General features: G+C 39.6%; 1 protein-coding gene across 2 annotated transcripts; it reads right to left on the bottom strand.

Annotated features, from left to right (window-relative positions):
* Window positions 1-385: 385 nt before the first annotated feature.
* On the bottom strand, window positions 386-21,730 carry srebf1 (sterol regulatory element binding transcription factor 1). Of its 2 annotated transcripts, none has more exons than XM_042504376.1 (19): window positions 21,410-21,730; window positions 16,648-17,220; window positions 13,866-14,041; window positions 13,611-13,751; window positions 13,266-13,484; window positions 12,360-12,474; window positions 11,953-12,110; window positions 11,576-11,795; window positions 11,290-11,474; window positions 10,867-11,128; window positions 10,413-10,579; window positions 9,208-9,376; window positions 8,995-9,103; window positions 8,667-8,776; window positions 6,622-6,754; window positions 6,323-6,488; window positions 5,365-5,580; window positions 4,061-4,172; window positions 386-2,181 (listed from the first exon to the last, which is right to left on the bottom strand). In XM_042504376.1, exons 1-19 carry the CDS (start codon window positions 21,513-21,515, stop codon window positions 1,961-1,963), a joined length of 3,558 nt encoding a protein of 1,185 aa, XP_042360310.1. In that variant the 5' UTR covers window positions 21,516-21,730; the 3' UTR covers window positions 386-1,960. The 2 variants fall into 2 exon arrangements, with proteins under 2 accessions (XP_042360310.1, XP_042360311.1); XM_042504377.1 differs by having other exon boundaries at window positions 11,576-11,792.
* Window positions 21,731-27,595: the final 5,865 nt, after the last annotated feature.

Raw genomic sequence — 27,595 nt, 5'->3', positions numbered from 1 at the left:
GAGTTCAAAAAAGCCTTGTTTGTCACTCTTGTCGAGCATATTGGTTAGTTAGTGCAAATGATTTTTTTTTTTGTTGCAGAATATCAAATGAGAACTAGAATAACGTGATTTTGTTGAAATATAATTATGTTAAGCTTAGTTTTTCTGTGTTTGTCTCACATTATGTGTCCAAGGACTGTAAGAAATTTGAAAAATCCAAGAATCATTTTTGTGGTTATATTTTCTTGTTATGGTGTAATTTTGGCGATTTTAAAAAACATAATTTTATTCTCCTTAGCCAAAATAAAAAACACAAGTCCCTCTTCAGTGCTTGAAAAAACTATGCCCCCCCCCCCAAATCTAAAACAGTTCAGCTCTAAAACGGAGAAACACAGGAGACACTTTAGTCTTCTTTACAAAATGCTTTAATATTTACATCATAAAAGGATGAAACCAAAGAACAAAGAGGAGATGAAAAGATGTCAGTTAAAGAACACATGAATAAAACCTTTAGACACGGCTATGTCTCATTCATCTCAATCCAACATCTTTCAGTCTTTCACATTAGAGACACGCTATAAAAAACATAATGGTCCTGGGACAAAACACATGCCAAAGTCTTTTTTTTCCTAATTTTTTGTTTTTTTTACAGTCCTCTAAAAATCAAGAAACGGTGGTTCTCTAGGAGCATGAAACTATAATGACTTAATGAGCACATATTGCTCTTTATGTTGGAGCTACAAAAGAAAACCCAAAAGATTCACCACAGGCCCTCTTTGGGAAATGTTATTTTTGTCTGCATTATGTAACTTGTTGCAAAAGTGCCAAAGGTTCATGTTATAGTTCCAACTGTCTGTTGGTGATGCCAGAATTGGACGCTGCCAATTTTTTTTTTTTCATATCATAGTTGCACACTTGAGCAACAGTGCAAAAGGTCAATTGAGTCAGACGACGTGACACAAAAACTTGATACATCTCCATTTTGATGGCCATCGCCATGGCAACACAGTACAGTAACTACATTATTTAGGCCTGCTCGAAAGCTACCAAATAAAAATAAAAAAAACTTTTAGGGGAAGAAAATAAGCATTTATCACTCTGCTTATGCAAAATACTGCTTAATCAAAGTTCAGATTATAAATACATTTAAAAATATGTACACAGCAAAACAAAAAAAAAAAAGACTTATGAAAGTAATTTCATAAAGCCATATTTATTACTTATCTCATTGAAATAAGCCTCGCGGGGCTAGTGCAGATAAAGACAGAGCTTATAGAGCAGGTCACCTCTCCTCAGATTATTAAAAAATATGATTCAACTTTAACACTATTTGAACAACCTGCGGAGTGGCTTCCCACTGGATGAGCCCACGGTCGGACCAATATCAGTTTGGTCCTTTTTTCCTCCCACAAACAAGAAACATTTCACTGTGCAACCAATCAGGTCAGCTCGTCACTCCAACCCACTGAACACTCCTGCCTGGAGAGGGTGCACCTACGTCGAAAAGATCGGGGGTGTGGAGCTATACCAAATAAGTGCAGGGCAAATATCTCTGTCATGCTTCACTCACACACACACACACACACACACACACATCATTCACACTGAACCGTCCACTAAGAGGACATGATGGCTCCTCTCTGTGGTCAAACTGCGGCACTGCAATCTCACGAGGGGATTCAATTTCGGTAACTGAGAAAAATGCTTCCTATATTGTGGCAGCAATCCATAGCACCAAGAGAGTGAACTCTACAAGTGCTCGTTGATGTGGGGTTGTGGGGTGGGAGGGACAGTCCACGAAGACAATCAGTCTGATATGAATCTGTATAATTTCACAAATCTGTTCAGTAGCTGCACGCCAAAATGCCAGAGGCTGTGTGGTTGTTGTGTCTGCAAGGATTTTGTTTTCCATCTGTTTTTGTATTTCAGAAATGTTTCTATATACAGTGTCCATGCATGTCCCTCAGCCCCTCCCTTCTCTCTAGCTGTTGGTGACGGTGGTGCCGCTGCCCAGCTTGATGATCATTTGCTGGCAGTCGTGGAGGGTCCTCTTGTCTCCCAGCTTCTCCAGAGTGCGGGCCGCGTCCGCCAGCATGCCCACCCTTTGGCCTGGAGCCGACAGAAAGGAGGGAGGAAGGTAGCGGCACGCCAGCATCACAGCCTCTGCCTGCTCCCGCTGGCCCGGTCGTGTCTCGCACTCCTCTGCACACAAAAACACACAAAAGATGTCGTTACCGCTGTGTTTTGGGGTGAGCTTTTCGATGTCAGCAGCCACCGATGGCAAATCAGACTGCAGCGGCTTCCTGTTTAATTACTGATGGGATTTAGTGTCGTTAACAATTGGGCAAAACAGATGAGAAGCTGATTACAGCGACTGATTACAGCCATTCAGTGTTTTTCAGCTCGACACAACTCTTCCTTAACGAGTTGCAAGAAAACACAATGCTTAGAGAAAAGCAGCATCCAAAGTTGAACTTAATGAGTAGCTTTACATTTACATAATGCAACTTAAAGTGATGGTTCAGATTTTATGAAGTAGAGTTGTGTGAGTTACTGTCCACAGACAGCGTATTACATACAGCAGACTCCGAATGGAGAAGCAAGCTGGAGTCAAATGGAAGCAAAGTAAACTAATATTGTAAACACGGGAACAACACATAATCTACCCGCTAAAAAAGGTCCCACCTGAAAAATTCAATATCAGTTTAAGTGTGGACTATATTTAGAATATTTTCGCTGCTTTAACTGGCTGTCAGATAGCGATTTCCAACAGGAAAATTAATCCATTATATCGCTCTCTTCTAAGCCAGACTCCATTGAAGAAAAACATGATTTAACATCGCTGAACATGGGAGCTGCTGGTCTACCGCTGCCTCGATCAGTTATTTTGTTTGTCTTAATGTGTGACTTTGGCATCTCTTAGGGTTAAATCAGATTCACCACAGTAAAACAATAACACAAACAAAACAAACTGATTGAAGTAGCAGCAGACCAGAAGCTCCTGTATTCAGTGAGCTTAAATCGCTGTTTTTGTCAATAGAGTCTGGTGGCTTTGATGAGATCACAGATGGGGAACTGAAGCCATTAAAAGCGTCCCCACTGGAGCGGGCTGTCTGATAAAAAGGTAAAAAGTAGTCAAAATACTTTCAATATAGCTTACACTTGAAATGTTATTGATTTTTTTTTTGATGGTTAAAATATGTTTTGTTGCTGAACCCATCCACAGTACACCACCGTGTCAGACTCCTGCCTGCTTCTCCAAACTGGTGTGCCTACTGACATCTACTGTGTGAAAGAATAATAACAATAACTTTACTGATACAGCACATTTAAAACAGAGTTTACACAGTGCTTTGAAACAAACAAAGCAAAGCAGAAGCGTGAAGGGTTTCTTGCAGTGGCAACATGACAGTGAGAGCCAAACGATAATGTTGAACTAAAGCAAGACAAAATTTAAAGAGGAATTAAACAAGAGACAATTACAAAACAAAAATAACTACAACCCATACCAAGTAAATTCAAAGAATACTAGCAATAAACACAGAAATAACAGTACTTATAACAGAATTAAACACGACTGAAACAGAGTAGAAGAATAAATGAAAAGGTATTTTAAAAGACAAACTAAAATAGAATTATTAAAATAGACAAATTGAATAGATGGCATCACGTAAAAACAAGTAGTCTATGGATGAGTGCCTCATACAACCAACTCCACTCGAAAACATCCAAACTAGCCCTTTTACAGATTTAAGTAATAAAAACAATGCACAACCATGAATATTATATCAGAGCCTCTCATATTTCCTACAATACCTCCGTATACTCGGTGCAAAAAAACAAAAAACAAAAACAGAATGACGAAACCGGAAAGCCAAACTTATCACAAGGTTTACTAGACAATGCAGAAACAGCAAATTACTAGAAAACATCCCATCTAAAGACACTGAGGTTTTCACCATAGCAAAGAAACACAAAAATCTAAATATCAAAAGCGAGAAGCTCAGAAAACAATTCTGCCTGCAGACAGAGTGGATGGGAAATTTTTTGTAAAAAGCAACAAAGGCACGTCCTCACACACCTGTCTTGGCCCCGGGCGTTGCCCTGCGTCGCAGCGAGCGATCCAGGAGCTGATGTGTGCGGGTGGGACTGGCCCCAGCCATCAGTCTGGCGGTAGCTTCATGAAGGAACAACTGGAAAGAGACGAAGAGAAGAGTAATGAGGAGGAGGAGGAGGAGGAGGAGGAGGAGGAGGGATGATGACTCATAGAGGAGCTTCAGCTCTACCTCAGAGAGACTTTGAAGCCTCGTGAACAACTCTGCTAAACACTCGCTCCGGGGGTGTGCGTGTATGTGTGTGTTGCAACACCTCCCAGCTAATTTCCACAGAGAATTGTACTGTGGACTGCCTGCAAATATGTGCACAGGAATATTTGGATGTGTATGTGCGTCTCTTAATATGTTGCTTTTCTTGGCTGATTGTTTGCCTTTCCAGGTGTGTGCAGCACGTAAGAGTCTGTCTTGATGCCTGGGCGTTGATCAGCTTATGAAGATTTTTAGGGCCATTCGGATGACTCATGGTTTTAAGTGCCTGACAACGCAAAAAGGTGCACCAGCACAGGAGCTACACATGTGCGTTCATCTCGTTTGAATAATTCTCAGTGTCTGTCAATCATGTTGTGTCTGCTTGTATGTTAGACTGAAATAAAAATAGAAAACAGTCTAGATGAAATGAAAGTTTAACTGCATCTAATCAAGACAATGTTTCCCCGAACAAGGTTCCCACAGCCTAAGACCAGTTCAATTTAAGACTTTTTAAAGACCTTTTAATGCCACTTTTAATTATATTTAAGACCAATTTTACCATACTAAAAAAAAAACAAAAAAAAACAAACACGAACCCACATCAGTTACTAAGGGTTAGAAAAGACTCTGTCCAAATGTTTATTGTAGCATAAAACGCAAATTTTTGGTCAAGTTAAAAAGTTGGATGATCTACCTAAAATGCTGAAAAAAGCATTCATTCGGCTTGCCTCGAGAAAAAAAAGTTTTAATTTGTATTTTGATTGGATGTGATAAATGTGTATTCTGTTTATTAGTCTATTTTAAAGTTGTTTATCGCAAATTATTTCAATATTTTACAATGCAACATCAGAAAAAATTGGAATAAAATCCTATTTTTTAGCATTTTTAAGACTTTTGACAAAATGATTTCATGCATATTTAATTACAATTAAAGCTGTTTTTCACATTTATTAATTCAATGCATTCTAAGATTTTTTTAAGGATCCACGGGAACCCTGCCTAAACTGGTCACTCGCTGTAAGTCTAAGTATTTGCATGAGCTAAATGGCTAAAATGTAGAGACTGATAATGTTAAACGTACCCTCCGCATTGCAGGCCTGAAGCTGTGTGCGAGTTTGCGTAGCGAGCTGAGATCTTGCTGAAAGCCTTGGAGCTCTGGTGGGGATGCCTGGTGGACCCCGGTGGGGCCGCTGGTACCTGTCGACCCTGAACCTGCAGGACCTGCCCCCTGCTGCTGCAGACGCCACACATTGGTCCTCATCACCAGTAAGAGATCGCATAAGAGCAACTGGACAACCTAGAGAGAGAAATGGACGATATTTCACTTTGCAAAAAACAAACCACTAAAAGCATTGCAACATGAACCACAATATTTTTATGAAAGCGGCAGTGAAATCAGGCATTTCAGGATGCAACAATCCGAAAACAAATCCATGAAATCCTGGAGGGACTGGCTAATGTTCCCAATAAAACTTTGTGTCGTTATTTGTTTTCATAAAAACAAATACTGGATGCTTAGAATGAGATATTTCCCAGCTCTCACTACAACAGAGCGCTACTTTATTGCCCCCCTCACTATGTGTGCGTGTTCTGCTGTTAGTGGTCGGCTCTGTGTTGCACTGCAGGTACATTGCACTCCGCTGAGACACACATGCAATGCAACTACAATGCACCACAGCTCTGGCCATAGACATGCACACACTGTGAGCTACCTATCCACCAGCATCACCATCTGCTGAACGCCAGAGGGTAGGACAGCGCCGTATCACAGGGAGGAGACGCTGCAGGGGGATTCGCAGTGTGTGGTAAAGTGTGCGGCTTTGTAGTGTGAAACGTGTGTGTGTGTGTGTATGCGTGCGCTGAAGTGATTATGTGTGGGCAATTTTCTGTGTTTACAATTTTATACACGCACATGTGTGGGCACATCTGTCACTGTGTGCATTCGTGTGTATGTATAATGCGGATGTTGCTGCCCTTACAAAACTTGACTTTAATGCGCACAAATCTGCAACTGCTTGTGTGTGAGTGTGTGTGTGTACCTTGTCTAAACTGGAGCTGTGGCAGTGTGGTCCTAGGTTGAGGCTGTCTCGAAGCAGGGCGCTGGCCTTGTCGCTGTAGCTCAGACTCAGCTGGCAGTTTTCTGGCTTGGACAGCAGAGCCCTCACCGCTCTGAATGTGTTCAGACATGCCTTGGGCAGAAGACTCCTGACAGAGCAAAGGGGGAAATGAGACAGAGGACACAGGTTAAAGAAGTGAAAATGTGTGTCTGCAGAGAAAAGTTATGCAACACTCTCTTAGGCTGGCTGCAGAAGTTCAAATGTGTGTACGTCCAACTTACTCTGCGTTCTGAAGACTGCGGGGCAGGTGCTCAACAGTCGGATACAGTCTCTCCGCCGCGGCGTCGTCTCCTTGGAGCCAGTTGATGATCACGACGGTAACTGAGGACCACCACTTGGAGTGAGGGTCACAGCCTGGATGTTGGAACAAAAAGAGTCAAAGGTTGAGGCACCCGCAGACCAACAAACAAACATGCAAATATTTGAATCCCCCACTGCCGACTTTCACATTTAACATGCATGAGAGTGCACGCACACACACAAACACACACACACACACACACACACACACACACACACACACACACACACACACACACACACAGACAGCTGCTGTCTGTAATTTGACCTCTGAATCAATCTGTTTCTGCCCTCTGGCACAGTCACAACATGCTGAGAGAAAGCAGCCATTTTGACGACTCCCTCATGAGGGAAAACTACTCCATTTAACATTGGGCAGCACACACACATACACACACGCACGCACACACAGACACGCACAGACTTCTAACACTGAGCAACCTGAGGCTCTGCCAAGTAAAGTCTCCTATTAAAATCCCGGAACAGCCTCCCCTCCCTCCCTCCTCTCAAGGTGATCACCGATTTGACAGCGCTGAAGATAGATGAAGCAATCTGGAGGATGCCTCCCTTTCACCTAACCCCCTTTCGCTCAGATCTGTGATCAACGAGGACAAAGGGAAGTGGTGGGAGGGTGGAAGTCAACCCAGAGGAAATCACACTACTCAATCTCAATAGTGTAAAAATGAACTTTATCTCACCGCTTCTTATTTTGCAAGCACATTAAGGAAATCGAACCTTCGGGGCAGGTGACTGAAAGATGCGGCGAAAGCAAATGCAATTCTCTCACAGAAGATAAGTAGTAATCAAGTAAGGAGCCCAAATCTGCACTTGAATGTGCTGATGTACTCAAACAGCTGAAGTGGTCTCCGTCAGTGAGTGTTTGGTTGCTGAGGTTTTACAAGCTGTCTTTGGGCTGAGAGTCAAATGCGGCTGTCATTATTACTAATAATGTTGGGTTTTTTTTTTTGTAAATTTTCAAAATGTGCCTTACGTTTTCAGGAACTTTCAAGATAAAATGTCTGTACAGCGGAGTCCTGCAAGGGTCCAGTTACACAAACCCACTCACACCTGCTTAACATAGTACCTAAAACAACCCGTTACCTGTAATTATCTTCTAGTAAAATCTTGTGCTGCCCCAACTAGTTATTATAACCTTGTTTCCACTGAGCAGTCCGGATCAGATCAGTCAAGAACGAATCATCACTGTTGCTCAAAAAGTACTTAAAATACACAAACCCGCTATTTTTAAACATCCCATAAATGCGACAAAGACTGTAAATACTCCAGCCTCTTCCTTCATCTGAGTACATCGGTGCTCAACTCCGTTCTGTGGACAATAAGCGAGGTGCAAATATTCCTCTGCATCACCTGCGAAGAGTGAATACAGCAAGAGCTGGATGGAGCAGTGACGCAGCTATTATGCGTTTAATAACACGCCTACGTTAAAGAGTACTGTCTGCGGTGGAAAAAGTAAACAGATCTAGGGTTTAGGTACATGGCTACAGGGGACGCATACAGGTTCTAAGGGTACCATGGCGAAAGCGTTTTGGTGGAAATGCAACTCTGGTCCTACGACCCTCTTTATTCTTCATTATGATATTTCATGTCCCATTCAGATGTGCAAAGCACTCGCACAGTTAGCTCTCACTTGTTGTGATGTTTCGTCGGAAGTTCTTTGAAAGGATTTTGCTAGTCTGCTGCGTTATAAAGTTGTCGGATCAGGCAGGAGCTGCAGAGCGCCCACACAGCCAGCTCGGCCACCCATGATTATCTTGGCTCTTACTTGCAGCCCACTCATATTTAGTTATATTTCACTTGTGCCTGTGATTTCTAGAAACTGATTTTTTAACCTGTTACATAACTTTTTTGCAGGTTACTCGCCCTTTGTAAAGCAGGACTCTGCTTTACAGTGGTTGATTTCTATGTTCTCAGAAAAATGTATGTGTTGTGGACACCAATGACTTACCAGTCACAGTGGCCATGTTGGAGCCGATGGCAAAGGACTGTGATGTGGCACCAGCCGCATCTGAAGCACTGATCAACAGCTGGAGATACTCCAGGGCATCAGCATACTCTCTGAGCAGAGACACACACTAAATGGTTATTTTGCCTTCGTATAAACATGCAATGACAATTTCAAATATATCATTTCAGGTTTATTTTTTTATGGCCCATTATGTTGACATTATTGCTTGTCGTCAAATAGTAAATGACATTTTAATAAAGAGTATTGTAAATGGTATACATATTTCAGTATTAATAAATGTTATTGGAAGTGTGCTTAGTTTTCTCACCCCTCGCCCTGGCTGGATCTTTTCTCTTCGTGAGGCTGGGCCACACAGTACAGAGCTTTCTCCAGGAGATGTTCCCTGAATGCCTGAGTCACCTGGGCCAGAGGATCCACTGCAGCGAGTACAAACACACCATTACCATGAGAATCACAACTGCCTGAGTGTGCATGCACAAAACAGGAGTTTAGGCTTATGTGTGCTTTTGTCTGCACTGACCAGTATTGCCAGCCTGACTGTAGATGCTTTCTTTCGGAGTGCTGCGAATAGCCCAATCCCCATCCACAAAGAAGCGGTGACCTAGCGGGTGACACAGCCACTGCATAGCTGGAGGCACACTGCCACTGGACGACAGGCACGCCTGGCGGGCGCTGCTCAGGAACACACGCTATCAGAATAGAAAAACAAAGTTCAGTTCTTCACTCGAATGTGGATAGAATTACTCAGCTTATAGTCTGATACTGAGTTTTGGCAACACTGAATCAAAACTGCTTGCTGTTTAAGTACATACCATTTGCACTCAATCATTAATATAATGTGCACGTTAGGTGTGTAACGGTACAAAGAGGTCACAGTTTGGTGTGAGTTAAGAACAGTGGGAAATACAACAATAGCATGAGGATACGTTTGTTTTCATTTAATTTTAAACAGACAGTAGTGCAAATCTTAAAGGCAAAGAAAACCCTTCTGCTGGCGACTGAGAGCATTTTGCCCCCTGGCAAATTTGGCAAATTATTCTTTTTTTTTTTTCAAGGAAATTTTCCAACACTTCAGTATTACACCGTACGAACACTGAGCAAACACTTTCCCAAAAGGCAACAGGTCACAACATAAAAGATAATTGAAAAGCATAATAGAAAATAAATCTTGTGCACAAGGTGGCGTGTTAGAATTAGTTTAACTTCTGCTATATTTTAACCTTGAAAGCACCCAAACATTTATCATCCTGGTCGATGCCACTGAATGACTCCTTTGTCCATGTTGGATGCGTTTCCATTCACACACCCTTTAAGGGTGGAGCAACACCGAAACGCTGTCCTCGCCTTATGCACAACTCTCTCTCTGTTGCTGTTGTAGCAAAACAGGAATCCACAGGCAGTTCTACCAGCTATGGCGCTCCAGTTGAGCTCGCCATAGTGACACTGACACCAATCAGCCTGCTGTGCTAAGCTCAGAACCTATTGCTCGTGTTATACATCTTAAAAAGTTTCCAAGCAGAACTTGTGAACTTTGGTTTCTCATTGCACTGAACAATGACCCCCGCATCGTGACAGTTTGGCAAGAGTGCATGAACAATTTAAAACCTCATGCAACCACTTCATTCTTACAGCAACCATGCAAAAACAATTACATAAAATATTAAATTTACATAATATAAATGACTGAGCCAGACAACTGTGCATCTGCAATCTAAGGAGACTTACAGAGGTAAAATGCAGGATCCTTGGCAAGCTGGCTTTGACCCGAAGAGCCGCTGAGACATAGACCTCAGCCAGACTGGCTACAGGCAGACAGGAGCCAGCACACTCTGCCAGGTTCACCGCACTTAGAGCCATGTGCACCGCTGACAGGTGGCTACCATTCAGCTTACCTGTATGCACACATAAAAAGAAAATAATACCACATGTACATACAGTTTATATTCATATATGCTGTTTTGCTGAGAATAACAGTGATGCAGTAATTTAAAAAGTTTTGCAACTTCAGCCAATAAACGTTTAACTGGCACTGAATTAACATAAGCGGACTCTTCCAGCGTAAAAAGAGGGGCTTGCTCTTTAATCACTTGAGATGCTGTCACTTCAATGAGCCACTCTACAGTGTTCAGTCTCCCACACTGATTTAATTTAAAAACAGGGGTTTTTCCCACCGACCGACCTGTCATGTGAAGCTGGTGCAGGCGGTGGTAAACCAGGGCAGCGTCGCGGCTGCTTTTGCAGGCGTCCTCCTTTAGGGGGCGGTCAGAACGCAGCCCTCCGGCCCTGGCAGCTAGCCAGCGGCCAACCCAGAGGCGCTGGAGGCAGAATCTGAGCAGGGACCAGAGTGCAGCACAGGCCAGGTCCAACTGAGAGATGGGTAAGGGACGACCAAGAGCTTTGAGACAGGTCCACAGGTTCTGACTGGCCTGGGCAAAATCTCCCTGAGAAAAGAGATCAGTGATGATTAGGAAGTACAGATGAAAGTTAACTCCTGAGGAAGAATAAAAGGACATAGATCTTTTTTTTTTTGGATTGTGATATTGCTTTCAAATATGATCAGATGTCTCAAGTAAAAAAAAAAACCCAAAAAAACCAAACATACTCTAGCTAGGTCCAGGTCAGCCTGCTTACGGTGCCTCCAGAACAGGACAGAGGATCCAGAGTGTGGTCTGGTTACAGGCTCTCCATACACCAACAGTTGGATCAGAACCCCTGACACCAGAATACCGTTCAGCAGCCACACCAGTATAGTCGGCAGCATCCAGTCCATCCAGCCCCACGAGTCCGCTGCAGACAACACATTTTATTTAACATCTTGGATCCATAATTTTGAAATCAAAGTATTATATTATTTCAGAACATCTGCTTTTTTTGTGGCCTCATTTTACCTGTGATGTCCACACCCAGGACGCTCCTTCCTGCGTGATGGGTGGCAGTGGCTGCTGCGCTTCCAGCTGAGCTGCTGCCAGATGAGCAGAGCAGGGCGGCCAGAGGGTTGAGGGAGAGAAAGAGGAAGGTGAAGGCGCACAGCGCCATGCGGGAACGATCCAACATGCCGCCAGCGCCGCCTCCTGCTGCGCATCCGTCTAACATGCCCGAGCTCGGCTGCTGAGTAAAAGACAGACCAGAGAAGCACATTTATGTAACAAAAGCGTAGACCTAGACAGTAACATCATATTTTATTCTGCTGATGAAGTACAGGAAAGTAGTGATCGATTGAACCCGCTGACTGTCAAAACTGTATGCATCATGCGAGGCTGCATACCTTGGTGTCCTCCCCCATCGGACTGTCGGGCTCTGAGTCACTGCCACAGTGTGAGAAGGAGGTGGGGGAGCCCACGTCAGAGGCTGGCGGGGTGGGCAGCTCGTTCTTCACATCAGCTGGTCCGTCCACCTCCATGGCAACCAGGTCCTTGAGAGACTCTAGAGAAAAGGAAATACAAGGAGAGCAGTTAGAGGTTCAATCAGTGGAGCAAAAGTAGGGCATCTTCAACCTTCAATTCCACTTACTAAGACGCTACATTTTCACTTCTGTCATTTCAGGTTAACAGTAGCTATCAATAGACCTCATCACAAAAGGTTAACTGAATGGCTTGCTTTCAAGAAATTGAAATAAATTGCAGAGAAGCTGTTACAGAATAAAGAAGACAGAGAGAGGTTTTAAGCACGTACTGTTTTTCTGGGCTGCCATCTTAAAAGCCATGTTCTCCTGCTTGAGTTTCTGGTTGGCTTGCTGCAGGTAACGGATGTAGTCGATGGCTTTCCTCAGCACAGCAGATTTGTTGAGCTATAAGAGAAAAGAAGCAAAAACTACAGTAACTGCCTTGTGTTTCTGTGCCTCCCTGAACCAGTTAACATGTATGTCCAGACTCATATCTAGCATCACAGTAGACAGTGCTTTAAATATGGGTGTTGCTGCAAAGTCTAAAACATGTATGCTTCACTCGCATCTTCAACCCGGCAGCACAGAGAATCTATACAATCAGCACAGTCTGAAGATGGGCACCCATGATTAGCATTACCAATTCAGTGTTTTTCGACCAAATGTCTCCCCTTCCCTTACTGAGTTATGGCATTGTATAAAGGCCAGAAAAGTGTTTTTGAACATTATGATGTCACAGTGAAGTTGTCCTTTGACCTTTTGGATATAAAATGTCATCACTTCATTTTATCCTATTTGACATTAGGGCGAAATTATAGCATTGTAAGGCTATGAGTTATGGCCAAAAACACGTTTTGTTTTACCAGTTTGTTTGTTGCCAAATTTGAGGAAATTCTCTCCAGGCCTTTCTACGATGTCTCACGTTTTGAAAATGAGACAGATGCAAGGTCATAGCAACCTTGACATTTGACAGCAAAATCTGAAGTCCAAGTTGACGTTTATGCCAAATTTAAGGAAACTGAGGCATTATTGAAATGTCACATTCATGAGAATGAATAGCAAACAGACGGACAACCTGAAAACATAATGCCCCCAGAAACTGCGATCTCAGTCATGGAGGTATTAAAATATAATCGCTTCCTCTTCTAAATGTTGCCAGATTTTTCTTTGACATTAAGATAGATAGTCTTTCCTACCTTGGCTTCAGTTCCAGCCACCAGATCTTTGAGCTCGATGATTTTGTCATTAATAGAGGAGCGGTAACGCTTCTCGATGGCGTTGTGGGCTGTGCGCTTCTCTCCCTTGTGTGGCTGGCCTGCCGGCTTACCGCTGATGGCGATGCGGTTGATGGGCAGCTTCTCAGCGTCCACCATGACGGGCACCGTGGTCAGGATGGTGCCACTGCCCATGAAGGCCTGAACAGGTAAATAAGGTGACAGAGGAGAGGGGACGGAAAAAAAAGGAAGACAGTTACCTAAAGAATGCACAGTAAAATCATATTTGATCTTTTCTCAGCATTGAGTTTCATGTGACGTGCATACCTGCAGTGAAGTGCTCTGTACCGGCGTGGTGGTGGCCAGAGATGTGGGAGAGGCCATAGTAGTAGTGACAATGCAGGGGTCATGCTTCAGAGTGGTCAGCAGCAGAGACTCAGCCTTGATGAACTGAGGCTGCAGCAGCACCTGAGAAGACACACACAGACACAGTCAAGAGTTACAGCCTGCTTTTTGGTTCCATAATACACAAACACTGCAAGTCCGTTCATGCTCATTCAGGTGCCAGCCTTACACACTTACAGGTACTTGCTGGACGTGGGGTGCAATGGTTTGAATCGGCGGACTCGCCGACGTGGCCAGGAGAGGAGAAGTGGTGGTGAGCCCTTGGAGTTGAGCCTGAATGGTCACTGGCTGAACACTTGTGGGTGAGGATGACAAGATGGTGGTGGGTTGGCTCACACTGCTGGGACTGACAGCTGGAAATAAAAATGCAAAAGAGTCTGTCAGCTTCAATTCAAGCATTTTTAATAGTATGAAATCTCCACAACACTGATTCAGCTCCTCTTCTAATTTTTAGCAACTGCAAAATAAAATTTTGTGCATGAGGTAACAACTTAACTGCTTTCACATCATTACCGGGGCAACAAAATACATCCCTTTATTCTCTACACATTGTTAATTATTTAAACACTTCAGAAATTTGATTGACATTAGATTCCAGCACTGAAACATAAAACCCCAACTGCAATTTTGTTCTTGCAAACGGTAACAGAAGAAATTACAGGCCGACCAAAACACTGCATCAGAATATGGTGTCAGCCAATATCAGTTTTGGAAAGTGACATCAAATAGCTCCTTTATTCTTTTTACTGCTACGATGTGGCACTTTGCAAATAATTTTGTAATCTTTTCATTTTAAAGGAGCAGAGTATAGGATTTTAGATTTTCAATGTTCACTGTTAAAGAGGTTTTAACTGGGAGCCAAATTATGCTCAGAGGTCTCTTTTTCTCCAAAACAAACAGACCCCCTGATTTAAAACGCTGAATAAAGCAGTTTTATGTTAAAAATCAGTGGGTTTTTTCCGCCCATCACGGACACAAAAATGCAAAAACGGGAATGGCCAAATCTGGAGCCAGTGTTTGTTTTGTCCGTTCTGGTCTACTGACATGGCAGTGCGACATAGCAGACACTGTGAACGAGGCCCCTCTCCCTTTGCAGATATAAACGGCTCATTCTGAGGTAACAAAAACAGAATGATTCTTATTTTCAGGTGATTAAACAGTAAAGAAAATATACCATATTACATTTCTACTGATATATACACCTAAATCCTACACACTGGAACTTTAAAAGTGACAAAAGTTTTATAATAACTTCACCAGCATTTATACTAAGACAAAAAACATACTAGTATGGGCCTATGAAATTTAAAAAATATGAGATATTTGTATTGGTTTAAACAAATTATTGGTTATTTCAACTCTAAGACACTTGCCACTGTGCAAGCTATTACTTGTGGGTTTGTAGGCCAATAGGTGAAATGTAACATCACTAGACATGAATCATAGTAACATTCAGTGTGTCACCTTATGTTTCTTATCAGCGCAAAGACATTGAGATCACCTGTCAGTACCAGGGTCAGGAAGTTTTAAAGGAGCAATAAAGATTTACTGCAATCAAGACAATTCAGAAGCAATGTTTAACTTACAACTTTCCTCGCACTACACAAAAACCTCTGCAATAATCAAAGTGTTGATGTTTTCAGTGGACACAGCTGCCTGCAGATATGTCGTATGTGCATATACAATGATTGGTGCTCAGCAGACAAAGCATTTTTATTAAGCTCACAGACTATTACGCTGCTGAGCAAAGTCTATTAGATTAGGACTCAGATACCAGATCAGCTAAGGATGAATAACTTACTGTCCTAGCTTGGTCAGTGCAATGCATGTTAAGAGTGACCTTGCTGTGAACTTGGGTTTCATTTGTGAGAGATTTCCAAACTGGGCAGTATTGGAAATCTGCTTTGGAATCAGTGCACAATGTTAAAATTTTAGTTTAATTTCAGTTATATGTGTGTACAAAAGGAAGCAATAAAAATGTAAAGCTGTCAAGACAGGAGAATAGTAAATATATCTGGCGGATTCATTTTTATAAATGTCAATATTGCACAGTATATATTTGCAAGTTTCAAAGTTTCTCCCTACTTTTACAGTTTTTTTTATTACTGTAAACATAAGTGATCGTAAAGTTGGAATATATTGCTTTGGACTCATGTTGGTTTGTGTCCTGTGCCACTCTGAATATCCCAGCAGTCACCTTGTATCTCAAGAGTCAATAAAACAGTCACTAATGCAGGAAAATATCCAATAAATGTATTATTAAGAACAAATGTTACAGCATAATCACTGGAGAATTAAAACTGACAGTTGTACAACTATCAAAAGCAAACATCATAACTCCTGCTGGCAAAAAAATTGAGCACTATGTCTTTTTAAAAGCCATTTTAAGGTCTCGTAGGTATCTTGTGCTATCAACTCAAAAGGTCACCCCTATAGCAGGGGTGTCCAAATTTTATTAAGGGGGGCTAAATTAGAGAACAAGAAAATACCTGAGGGCCAACTGCTTCTCGCATCATATGGATTGTTTTTTTTAAAATCACATGCAAAAAACACAAACGCAACTGTTTCATCTTTAAATACAAAAGTATTCAACTTTCCACTGCTTTTTAAACCATCAGCTCTTGTTCTTGACTTTGTGTTTCTTTGCTGTGGCCTTATCTGCTACCTCGCATGAATTACTGGCGTTGTATAATTTTTTTGTTTGCTTGTTTATGGTCTGCCTGCGTAGTTCTTTTGAGGGTGCATGTCTATAAACCGTAACATTGTCCTGTCATTATGATGTGACGGAAAAAACTGCTAAATAATCTTGCCTGAGTAACCAGTATTGTGTAAATTATAAATAATATTTTTGAGCTTCAAATCAGTCTGAGGGCCACAATTGGCCCCCAGGCTGGACCTTGAACATGACTCCCTTATAAACACTAAAATAAACCCTTGTGACAGTTAAAAGAGTGCTCACTTGTGTAGCTGTTCTGACTGCTGTAGCTGGTCCGGGCCTGTTGAGCCTGAGCCTGAATTTGTGTCTGCGGCTGCGGCTGAGGCGGAGTCTGGGGTGCAGGCGAGGTGAAGAGAGCCTGGGGCGTGGAGCTGAAAGCTGGATTCGGTGCTGGTGAGCCTTGGGGTGAAGCTGTCTGGACCGAGGAAGACGGGCTGAGAATGGGTTGGGGCTGCTCCACCTGGGGCTGTCTGAGGCTCTGCGCTTGCGGCGGGGAGGCTGGCGGCTGCCTCTGTGTGGGCACCTGGGCGAGGGGCGACTGCTGGAAGGTGGGAGGTTGGAAGGCCTTGTCTGGGGTGGAGGAACTACGGGTGATGGGAGGGCCCAGGAGTGCATCCAGGTGAGGGCTGCTGCTTAGGATGGAAGAGGAGGCTGGAGGTGGAGGTGGAGGTGTCGTAGTGGTGGTCGGAGGGGCAGAAGAGGTGATGGACTGGGTCAGACCAGGGAGCTCTTGGCTGGGAGGAGGCCCTGTGTATGGAGGGTTATCAAACAGTCCTCCAAACTCCATGTCCTGGTTGCTGATGAGCTGTAGCATGTCTGAAGAGGAAGAGAGATCACAGAAATCATCACTGCTACTGACCTAGCAGAAAAAAATACAAGATAACTCTGGAAATATGCAGTTCTGACTTGGACTAGTTTCAAATGACTAACACCTGAGTATTTGTTGAGAAACATGGTTTTGGTTTGGGTTTTTGAGTACTAGGGTCAGACTTACCAGAGGCCCCAGGTTACGATTTTATCACGATACTTAAGTCACAATACATTATTATTACGATTTTAAACGTTTTGTAACATGCTGAGTATTTTAAAAACATACGTGTGATTTATTACTTTTGTTAAGTGCAAATTTGTCCAAAAGGGAAACTTTGTCAACAACATACATATGTTGAATCTAATAAGACAAAGTACTAAGTCTTTTGAACTCATTTCACTCATTTTTATTGCAGTAACATGCATCTACTGAACTGAAAACACAACTGATTTTATTAGGCTAGTAAGCTACCAAAAATTTAAGTTGTTTTTGCAATATGGTGTATATATATATATATATATATATATATATATATATATATATATATATATATATATATATATATATATATATATATATATATATATATATATATACACACACACACACACATATATATATATATATATATATATGGTTGATCGGGAAATTTTTCAGAAAAAAAATGCTTTTAGCCTAATTTCTTGTTTAGTAAACACTGAATGAAATAAGCTGAGGTTTGTAATACATAGTTTAACACACACACACACATATATATATATTAACATATATATATATATATATATATCTCAATACTTGACGTTTGTGTATCACTATTACCACACAAAATACTGCAATACTATGCTGTAATTTTGATTCTGTTTTCTCGCCCACTCCTATTGAGCACTGAACAAAACCTCTCAATGGCAAACTGGATCTCCTGCATTTCCATACTGCTCGTAAACCATGCATCAACCCACATGTGGAGTGTTTATGATATAACAGATAAAAGACAGCATTAAAATGTCAGCTACAGAGTAATAATGCTACAAAATATACCTGCTGTATAGAAATAACTTCTTGCGAGAAGGAAGTAGAAATAAAACATCTAACAAAGCTGTCACTGCTGTCTGGGATGAACCAGCCCATGTCAGAATGTACCACTCAAATAAAAATTAAGTATCAAACATTAAAATTTAAATCACGAAAAATACAAAGTCATATTATTCTTTATTTTGCATTTTCCCCAAACCACTAAATAGTTTGAGTGAAATAACTGTTCAGGCAGCTTTAAAGTGCTGAAATAAAGACACTTCTTGCTTGTCATACTCAATAATTATGACATAAATTAGTGCACAAGTAGATGCAAATGTTTTTTTTAAATTTCATTTTAGATTTCTTTTTAATTGATTAATTTATTTTATTAAGATTAGTTATAACTATTTGTTTTTATATTTTCATAATTTGTTTGCCTAAGTTTCTCCTTTTACCGAGAAAGTTTTGTTATGAGGGATGGGAGGATGGGGTTTTGTGAATGTTTGTTCTGTTTATTAAAAATAAACAAAAAGCCAATAAACATAATTTGGAGGGAAAAAAGGCGATATGAATTAGAGCCAGAATTCAGTGATAAACAATATTACATCTGAATGGATAAACTAATTAAACCTATTCACAGTGCATGCAGACATAAACAGTACAAGCTAGTGTTGTCAAGATCATGGAATTTCTGACTTGGATACAAGACCTTGAAAAATATCAATACTCGATATCATTTTTTAAATCTATGGGGAGGATTTCAAATTAAGAGCATGCAAGTTAAAATATTGATGTGAGATAAATATAACAAACATGACAAGAAAAAGGTTTCTTTTCATGGTTAGTAGCAAAAAACAGCAGGATGACTGTAGTCAACATTAAAAATACGAGAGAGTGAGAGAGCGAAGCTTGTGCCGGTGTATCACTACTGCTGAAAATTAGCATTGAAACCAACTTGAAAATTCAACATCCATATGGTTCTATAAATCCATATTTTTGACAGAACTAGTAAAAACAAAGAAAATCCTTGCACACAACACAAACACGCCAAACACCAGGTACACATACTTTACTTTCTACAGATGTTCAACCTGTCTTAGGTCAGACTATTTATAGTAGGCTGTTCCTGCAGCTGTGGAGCAAAGAACTACAAAGGACGAGCAGGAGACTGTCCTAATCTGGTGTACAAAAACATATGAAAGAGTCAGGAAACTAACTTGATTATGGTCTTGCAAGTCTGATGGGTCTCTATTAGCATGACATACACATACCAGACCCAAAATATTTTTTTTCCATACAAACCAACTGTAGTTTAATGAATCATGTTTTAAAGTTAATATGAGAAATACCTCTACAGGTGGTCTGTCTGCTATGTAGTTAAATTCACTATGTTTTGTTGTTGTTTTCTATTTTGTTTTGTGACCAGTCTGTTTTTCTACTTTCCTTCCATTTCCATTTCTATATTTGTACTTTGAGATTACATCTTATATCCTTGTCTTATCTGATAAACTGAAAAAAATCTCCATAAATAATAAAAATACTTATATATGAGAAATAATCATGTTCAAGGTGCATTCAGGGCACCGTTATTCCCCACCCTAGAATTATGCCAAATTAACAAAACATTTTATAGTTTCTAATTTGGACCTGATGATGAAGCTCAACGGGAATACACTGCAAAATAAACCTAAAATCGGAGTTTATGTTGTGTCTGCAGTGAAACGCAGCACCCTGGATTTGTAGTCCAGTGTTTTGTATGAGGTGATCGCTCTTGGCCAATCAGAGCGCGTCTCAGAGACTTGCTATGCCGATCAGCCAAGACAGGGAAGAGAGGGAGCGCTGTCTGTGGCTCAACACGAGGTTACCAGCGAGCAGCATCACCGAGGGTTACTGCCGGTCAAACTGCGGAAGCTGACGAGCACCTATACAGGATATGCCTTACCAACTACAATTTAGGCAATCAGACTTTGCACGAATATTATCATCAGAAAACATATAAGCTATTCTCTGCACCACTGATATGTCTTATTAGATCATGTTTTCTTTCTTTTCACTATTGTTGTGCACTCATATTTGCACAAATTCGCGTGCAGTTTTATTTTAATCATGTAGATTTTTCTGATAAAGATTTTGATGTAATGGTGCTTTTTTATTTATCAGTATTTGAAACTGGTTTTATCTAAACAGTTTTGGTGGTAGGGGAGAATCAATGTAGTGTTTGTTACACGTGATAAATAAATTCTCAATAAAGCCTTGAATACTTTACATCCTTATATTACTTTAAACGAGCGATACTGCACTTAAAATTTTAATACTTGAAGTTCAGTGTTGATGTTACTCCTATACTTTTATTTATAGTCGTTATTTTTTTAGATCTTGTTTTAGCAGCATCTCGTCTTTTTTATGTATGCAGATACATAGGAATAAAAAAATGACAAACTGAATCTTGAATGTGACCATAATATACATAAACATTTGTATTGATACGCCAATATTTAGTTAACGTTAGATATGCACAGGGTTTTGTTTTGTTTATAACGCTGCAACAAACGTAAATAACCAAGGGTTTACGACAAACACGAGAACAAGGTGTCAATAGAGTACGTCATTTTTAAAATAATTATTTTTTTGACAAAAATGTATACATAAAATGTGAGTAGTCGGTCAACTGAGGCGCCGTGAACTCAATCGGGAGGAATGAACGACAGTAACCCCTGTCTGTGGAGGCGGGGCGCACTCACGACCATTAGCAACTGCACGTTAGCTTCACCTATTAGCACAACTAAACTGCGCTAATAATCGGTCAATAATCGATCCTGTTAAACTAAAGAGAGTCCTGAGAGTACAATAAACACCACAATAAACAAGAACGCCTATTATCTATATTTTATCACCTCTACTAACTGCCAACATCCCCAAAATCGTTTTATCAGTTAGCTAAACGGTTAACATTAGCTAGTCTAGCTAATGATGGCTGATGAAAGCTACGCTGTGAGCTGAAGCATTGTAATTTTTTAGTGCTTTACGTTTGTTTAAATTGGGGCTTTTTTTCGACTACACGTTAAATGTAAAACACAGGGGGCAAGTCAGACTAAACACACATGGCATGCAGGAGTTGGCGTTGTGAGCAGTGTTGTTGCTGTTTAGCAAATGGATTAGCTAACAGATATATTTTCTCACCATCAATGTCGCTTAAGAGGGCCGTGTCAATATCGCTGGGGTCATTCAGCGACAGCGTCGGATCCAGGTTATCCAACGAAGGATCGTCAAAAGACAGGCTGTTCATCTTAACTCGTGTGTCTGGCTTTCCAATGAAGATTTGAACTCACTCAAAAAAAAAGGAAACTTCTCACAAATGTTCCTACATTTGCCAAAGCATCGTATCCCCAGTGTACGTTAAAAAAAACGCGAAAACTGAGCTGCAACTTTTTATTGATGTGTCAATTAACTACTCAGTCCTTCCCCCATGATCGTCCAGGGAAACTTGTCAAACCAAACCAAACACTGAAGCTCATTCAGTACTAACCTGCTAACGGCGGCGGCAGAAAGGACCCACCTAGCCGACGGTGATTGACAGGCTCAGCAGCCAATCACAGCCTTCGTGCTGGATTCCCACGTCCTCTCCTTCTCTGGTTGTTTTGGTTATTTGACTGAAGACGTGACAGCATGTGCAGCATATGCTATGATTTTATATCACGACAATCTACAATTAGACATGCTTTGATTTCTTGGAAAAAAAAATGTGGAGAGGCAGCGAGAAACTCAGACATGATCCAAAGATGAGCAAAAAGAGAAAATGACCTGAAAACAAGAAGAAAATGTCCTTTAAAAAGTACTAAAAATTTTAAAAATGTATATATTATGCTTTATTTCTGTAACATGATTTAAAATCTAAAATCATTATTAGAAATATAGTTTTCTGTACATTCTCCCTATTTTTAGGATAACTTTTTTATAATCCTTCCATTTTAAAACATGTTTTTGGTCATTTTCTTGCCACCTTTTACCAGTTTGTAGGATATTTCTCACCAACTTGGTTGTTGCCTTTCTCTCCATATTTTTGAAAGAAACAGCACAAGAAAACTGATGTCGATCCTGGTTCCAAAGGGTTAATGTACTCAACAAACAGGTGTTATGGCACCAGAATACCTTTATGGATCTGTTATAAATGTATTATGGAATCATTATCTACCAAATTGCACCCAGAATACTTTATTGATACCAAGGGGAAATTGTGATTGTTAGGGACTGTTCTTCATTAATCAGAGGAGGGGGGTGGCCTGGAAGTGACATTTTTTTATTTTATTATTTTGACTTTCCCCAAAGCAAAACAAATATTTTTAACTCGACCCTCCACGAGTGACTAGCATTAAAAACATGACCCTTCCGCCACCATGAACGAGTTATTATATTTTTAATAACTTACCATTTGATGTATAAAGTTAAAATTTGAAGATGAAATCCTGAAGTTGTAAAAAAGCTTGTTTTTCACTCTTGTTGTGCATGCTTGTTTGTCAGCAAATATGCTTAATTTTTGGCCAAATTTTAAATGAGATTTCGAATAGTGTTATTTTGGTGAAATATCATTATTGTAAGCTTTTATTTAGATTAGGGTTTTTTTTTTTCAGATGGAAGCACTCATCGCACATGATTTGTCCCAAGACCATCTGACATTTGGAAATCCTACAATAATTTCTGTTTATTCAGTTTCTGGCAATGATAAAAGGTGTAATTTTACCAACTTTAAAGTAAATATATTCAAAGACACATTTTCTTTAAAAATCAGTGGTAAAATAATTACAAAATACAGTCATTTGAAGTTGTATGCCCCTCCCCTAAGACAAAATAAAAAACATAAGTTCCTCCCCAGTTCTTAAAAATATGATTTGACATGTCTTCCCCATTTTGTAGAATTACAAGAAAGTAGAAATAAGAGTATAAAAATAAGAAGTATGATACATATAAAAATAAAATATGTGCATTATTCAACAATGTTTATCACTAGCAAGTCAAATATTAAGTACATAAAAACGTAGAAATATATATTAAATATTAATATTATAAAAATGTACTAAGTATGTAAAGTGTGTTAAAAATATGTGCAATATGCTAAATTACAATCTACAAAACTAGTATGTTAAGTTTCAAAAATTTAAAAATATGCTATAATTTTCATCAAAATATGTAGAAATAAGAATAATATGTACAGCATGTGCACTATATGCTGAATACATTCAAGGGGTGTTGGTGAGAATAAATAAGTATACTGAATAATATTGCACAGTTAAGGCAGTGTTGCAAGGATTAATTGTACCTTTAAGTCACTGTTGCACAGTTGAAATATAATAATAATGGAATTATAAATGCTGATTGATATATTAAATCGTATATATAATAAATTAACCCACCCTATTTATGTCAATATCAGTGATATATATCACCAAACAGTGTATTTTGGGGGGAGACAGCATGGATGTGTTTATTGTGGGCTTGCCTCTAACAGCCAATGAGAGCAGAGTGGGCGTGAACTACTGAAAAACAAGTTTGTCTGACTGGGAGCAGCGGCTCCTCCTGTAGAACCAGTGAAATCGACCAATGGGAAGCTCGCGAGCCGAGTGGGGTGATCTGACGTCACATCTCTGGGTCTAGTGATTACATCATGTGTTTCCATCTTAGAGCAGCAGCAGAGAAATAACCTGCAGGGATACTTTGACATCTGTGGAGGGATTCAGGTGACCTTACTGAAACTAAAAAATAAACATTGTAATTTTTGACCATATACATCTATAATAAAATACTAAACCCATTCCGTCAGTGCAGCTACGCATCTATTATTTGTTTGTAAGGCAAGGCTTCTTCCTGTAAACAACACAGCTAAATTATTAATAATGTAAACAAATGGCAAGGCAAACTATTTTAAGATCAGCATCAGCTAAACTAAAACTATAATGTGAACACGCTGTCACATAAAGACAAACAGGGAACCCCACAAAAGCACAATGGGGAAATAGGTCAGTGACCTACAGTAGCTCTGCAAAGTTGTTGTCAGTACTACCAGAGTAATAATAACAGCCTGTCACTTGTCAGTGATAGGGCGTGGGTTTTTTCTACTTTTTTTTTTTCCTTTATTAGATTTTTATTAACAGGCGAATAATAATGCACATAACACATATGACAAAAAAATCCCCAAAACAATTAGACCAATACAGATTAATACAGGTTATTATATTAAATAAGAATTAAAAATTAAATATAATTGAAAATAATAGGATCCGTTCAGTAATTCAAATTATTATATTGCTATTACTAGTGTATTAAAAAAAGAAATGCATATGACAGGTAGAGAGTAATTATATAGTCCACTCTTCACTCAAGCAAAATTTCTCCCATTTCATGTTGTGTTGTGGTATTTTATGAAGATTTGTAGCAATAACTCTTTCCATTAAGACACTGATTTATACTAAATGTATATAAATTGTTGATATTGCAAATGTATTCCTTTGGGCATATACTTTTCAGTTGAAAAAATGTAATTTATTATGATATATTTCACAGCAATACCCAGCATTTTGAAACTAGTTTAAAATCATAATAATAATGTTCCCTGATAATAATGTATTGTAGGGCCCCAGGTGATTGAATATCTTACTTGCTTTTAGGAGCCTGTCAGTGATACTCTGCAGTAAACTGAAGGAAACAAACTACTATAAAACTGAGTGTTAAGGTTTGTTTACATTTTATGTACTTATCTCTTAGAATAGAGTAGATGACATGTCCATGAACCAGCATAATGGGAGGGGGTGAGAGGCTCATGTGACAATGAATGACCAGTGCGGTGTAAGTTTGAGGCTGGGTTGCATCAGTTTGTGCATGAAGAAGAAGAAGTAGTAGGAGATTGTCACACATCCCTTAATTGTAAAATAACCACAGTTGGGACTTTTTTTTCAAAAAGACATTGTCACAATTCCTTACATAATGTTTTAGGATGGTACTATAGAGAATATGTATTTGAGAAAAGTGTGGTCTAAAGTATTTTCTTACTGATTAAGAGACAAAAGTGACATTTAAATAAATTCACAGGTTCTACTCAGCAAAAACTTTCCTTAAGAGATTCCCTATTTTGTAGTAAGTAACTGAGATAATGAGGTATTTTAACTTTTATCCCATTAAATTTGGGATATTTAATGGGATAAAAGTGAAGTTGACAGAAATGTAAAAACTCAAGTACACATACTCTCAAAAGTACTTCAATAATGTAGCAAAGTATTGTTACTTTGTTACATTACACCACAGGTAAAATCTTAAATTATTTTTTTTAAAAAGTAAACAAAACTAAAAATAAAAAAAAAACCACACAAACAGTTGTGAGGTAGAGGTCACACACTGCTAGTGTTTTATTGTTATTGGGCAGTTACATACGTGCATTAGGTCAAACAAAAATCTGACCATTAGTAATGGCAGCAGACGGCATGGTCAAACAGACATGGGACACCCGCCGACAGAAAACAAGCCTTTCTTCCATGTCCACAAAACATCTGCTGAATGTTCTGCTTCATCAGTATTAAAAGACATTCATTAACCATTTTGAGATAGATAAAAATCAGAGGAATACATGTTGCAGTCAGGACTTAAGCTCCATAAAAGCAATTAACACAACATTAACACCGTTATAGATCCAGAGATACGTAACATACATACAGACTCAAGTTCCCTTTCAAAGGATCTCTTGTTGCATTTTTAGTCTTTGTTCAGCCTGCGTGGTAAAAGTCAAAGTGAACGCAATGATTGATTGTAAATTTAACGCTATTATCTCAGTGACGTGGCAACCACATTAAACCTATACAACCATATGTAACCACAGAGCAATAAAAAATGTTAAAGCTCATTAATCATTAATTTTCTTCAACTAAAACACGTTTAAATATTTAATCATAATACTTATGCAGACACAAACACATTTTTAAATGTCACCATTGCATTTTTGTTAACAAAGTATGACAAATCATGAATATTTCCCTCTGGTTGAAGGCCTATACTGACAACGCATAATTCAACAAGTTGTGTTGATGAATTGGGATGCCTCGATTGACGAGGCTTTTGGTCTTCAATGGACTAAAAAAGAATCTTTTAAGTGCAGAGCAAAGTTAAAACAAACCAGAGCTTCAGCAAAAGAGCTGGAATGAATACAAGATTGCTTTTTTTTGCCTCAAAGTGTGATGTTAAGTACACCAAAGACAAACTCCAGTCACGGCTACTTTGCTGGAATCAGTCAATCACAGAAAATGCTTGGCGGCAGTTCCAACAGCAGCGCATGAATCACACCAGAATAAAAATACGCTGAGATGGAAGTACATCTTTGACTGCACAAATCAAAGAAAGTACAATTCTTTGCTTCGTGCTTCAGCCACTAAAAGATAAATGATGATGGGTGTGGACAAGTTTTTTTCTTTTCTTTTTGGCAATAACTATAAAAATACAATCAGGAGATCAAGTGACACGCAAACCTCTCCGCCTTCTCGATATTACTATGAGCTGATACATTTTTAACCAGATACAGAAACTAATATTTCTGTATTTTGAGGTATATAGATTAAATAGTTTAGAGTAAGAGTTACCTATATGAATACATCCTTTTACAACAGTGTAAGCTATACATTTTATCTTGTTAGTTGATTATGGTGCCAGCGCGAAGTCATGCTGATAATGTAGATGCCATATTCTGTCTTGCATGTGCATGTCATTTTTAATATTCCTAAAAGTTTTTTGCAATCTTAAATTTAACTGTCCATTGATCCATTTCCACGAGTGCTGCAATTACACAGTTACAAAAGTTATGTGCAAAATTAAGTCAATCTAAAGACCATTTCCCCTCCCCCTAGAAAAATAGTAACCATCTTGTAAACACAAAGGACAAAATACAGATTTGTTTTTGCTTCAAAGTGCACAGACATTAATACAGCAGAGGAAGGAAAATGTTCATGATGCCTTAAGGTGATACTTCAGATTTTTTTTTTGAAGTGGGGCTATATGAGGTACTTATCCATAGACAGCATATGTCAACTAGTAAATATCAGTCAGGACACCCTCGCTTTGGAGAAGCAGGCTGAAATCTGACGCTGAAGCTAAGCGATGTTCTGCTGTGGATGGGAGTCAGCGGCTAAACGTATTATAGCCATCTAAAAAAAAACTCAATATCAGTTTCATTTTTGCTATATTTAAAATATCTTTACTGCTTTACCTTAATGTCAGATAGTGGTTTCCAAGTGAAGAGAAAAGCTGTTCTGATGCTTTTGTCAAAGCCAGACTCCACTGAGAAAAACAGTGATTTAACATCACTGAACACAGGAGCTGCTGGTCTACTGCTGC

Source organism: Plectropomus leopardus, chromosome 17 (assembly GCF_008729295.1).
Source record: "Plectropomus leopardus isolate mb chromosome 17, YSFRI_Pleo_2.0, whole genome shotgun sequence".
Lineage (NCBI taxonomy): Eukaryota > Metazoa > Chordata > Actinopteri > Perciformes > Serranidae > Plectropomus > Plectropomus leopardus.
This window is presented reverse-complemented; position numbering and strand designations above follow the sequence as displayed.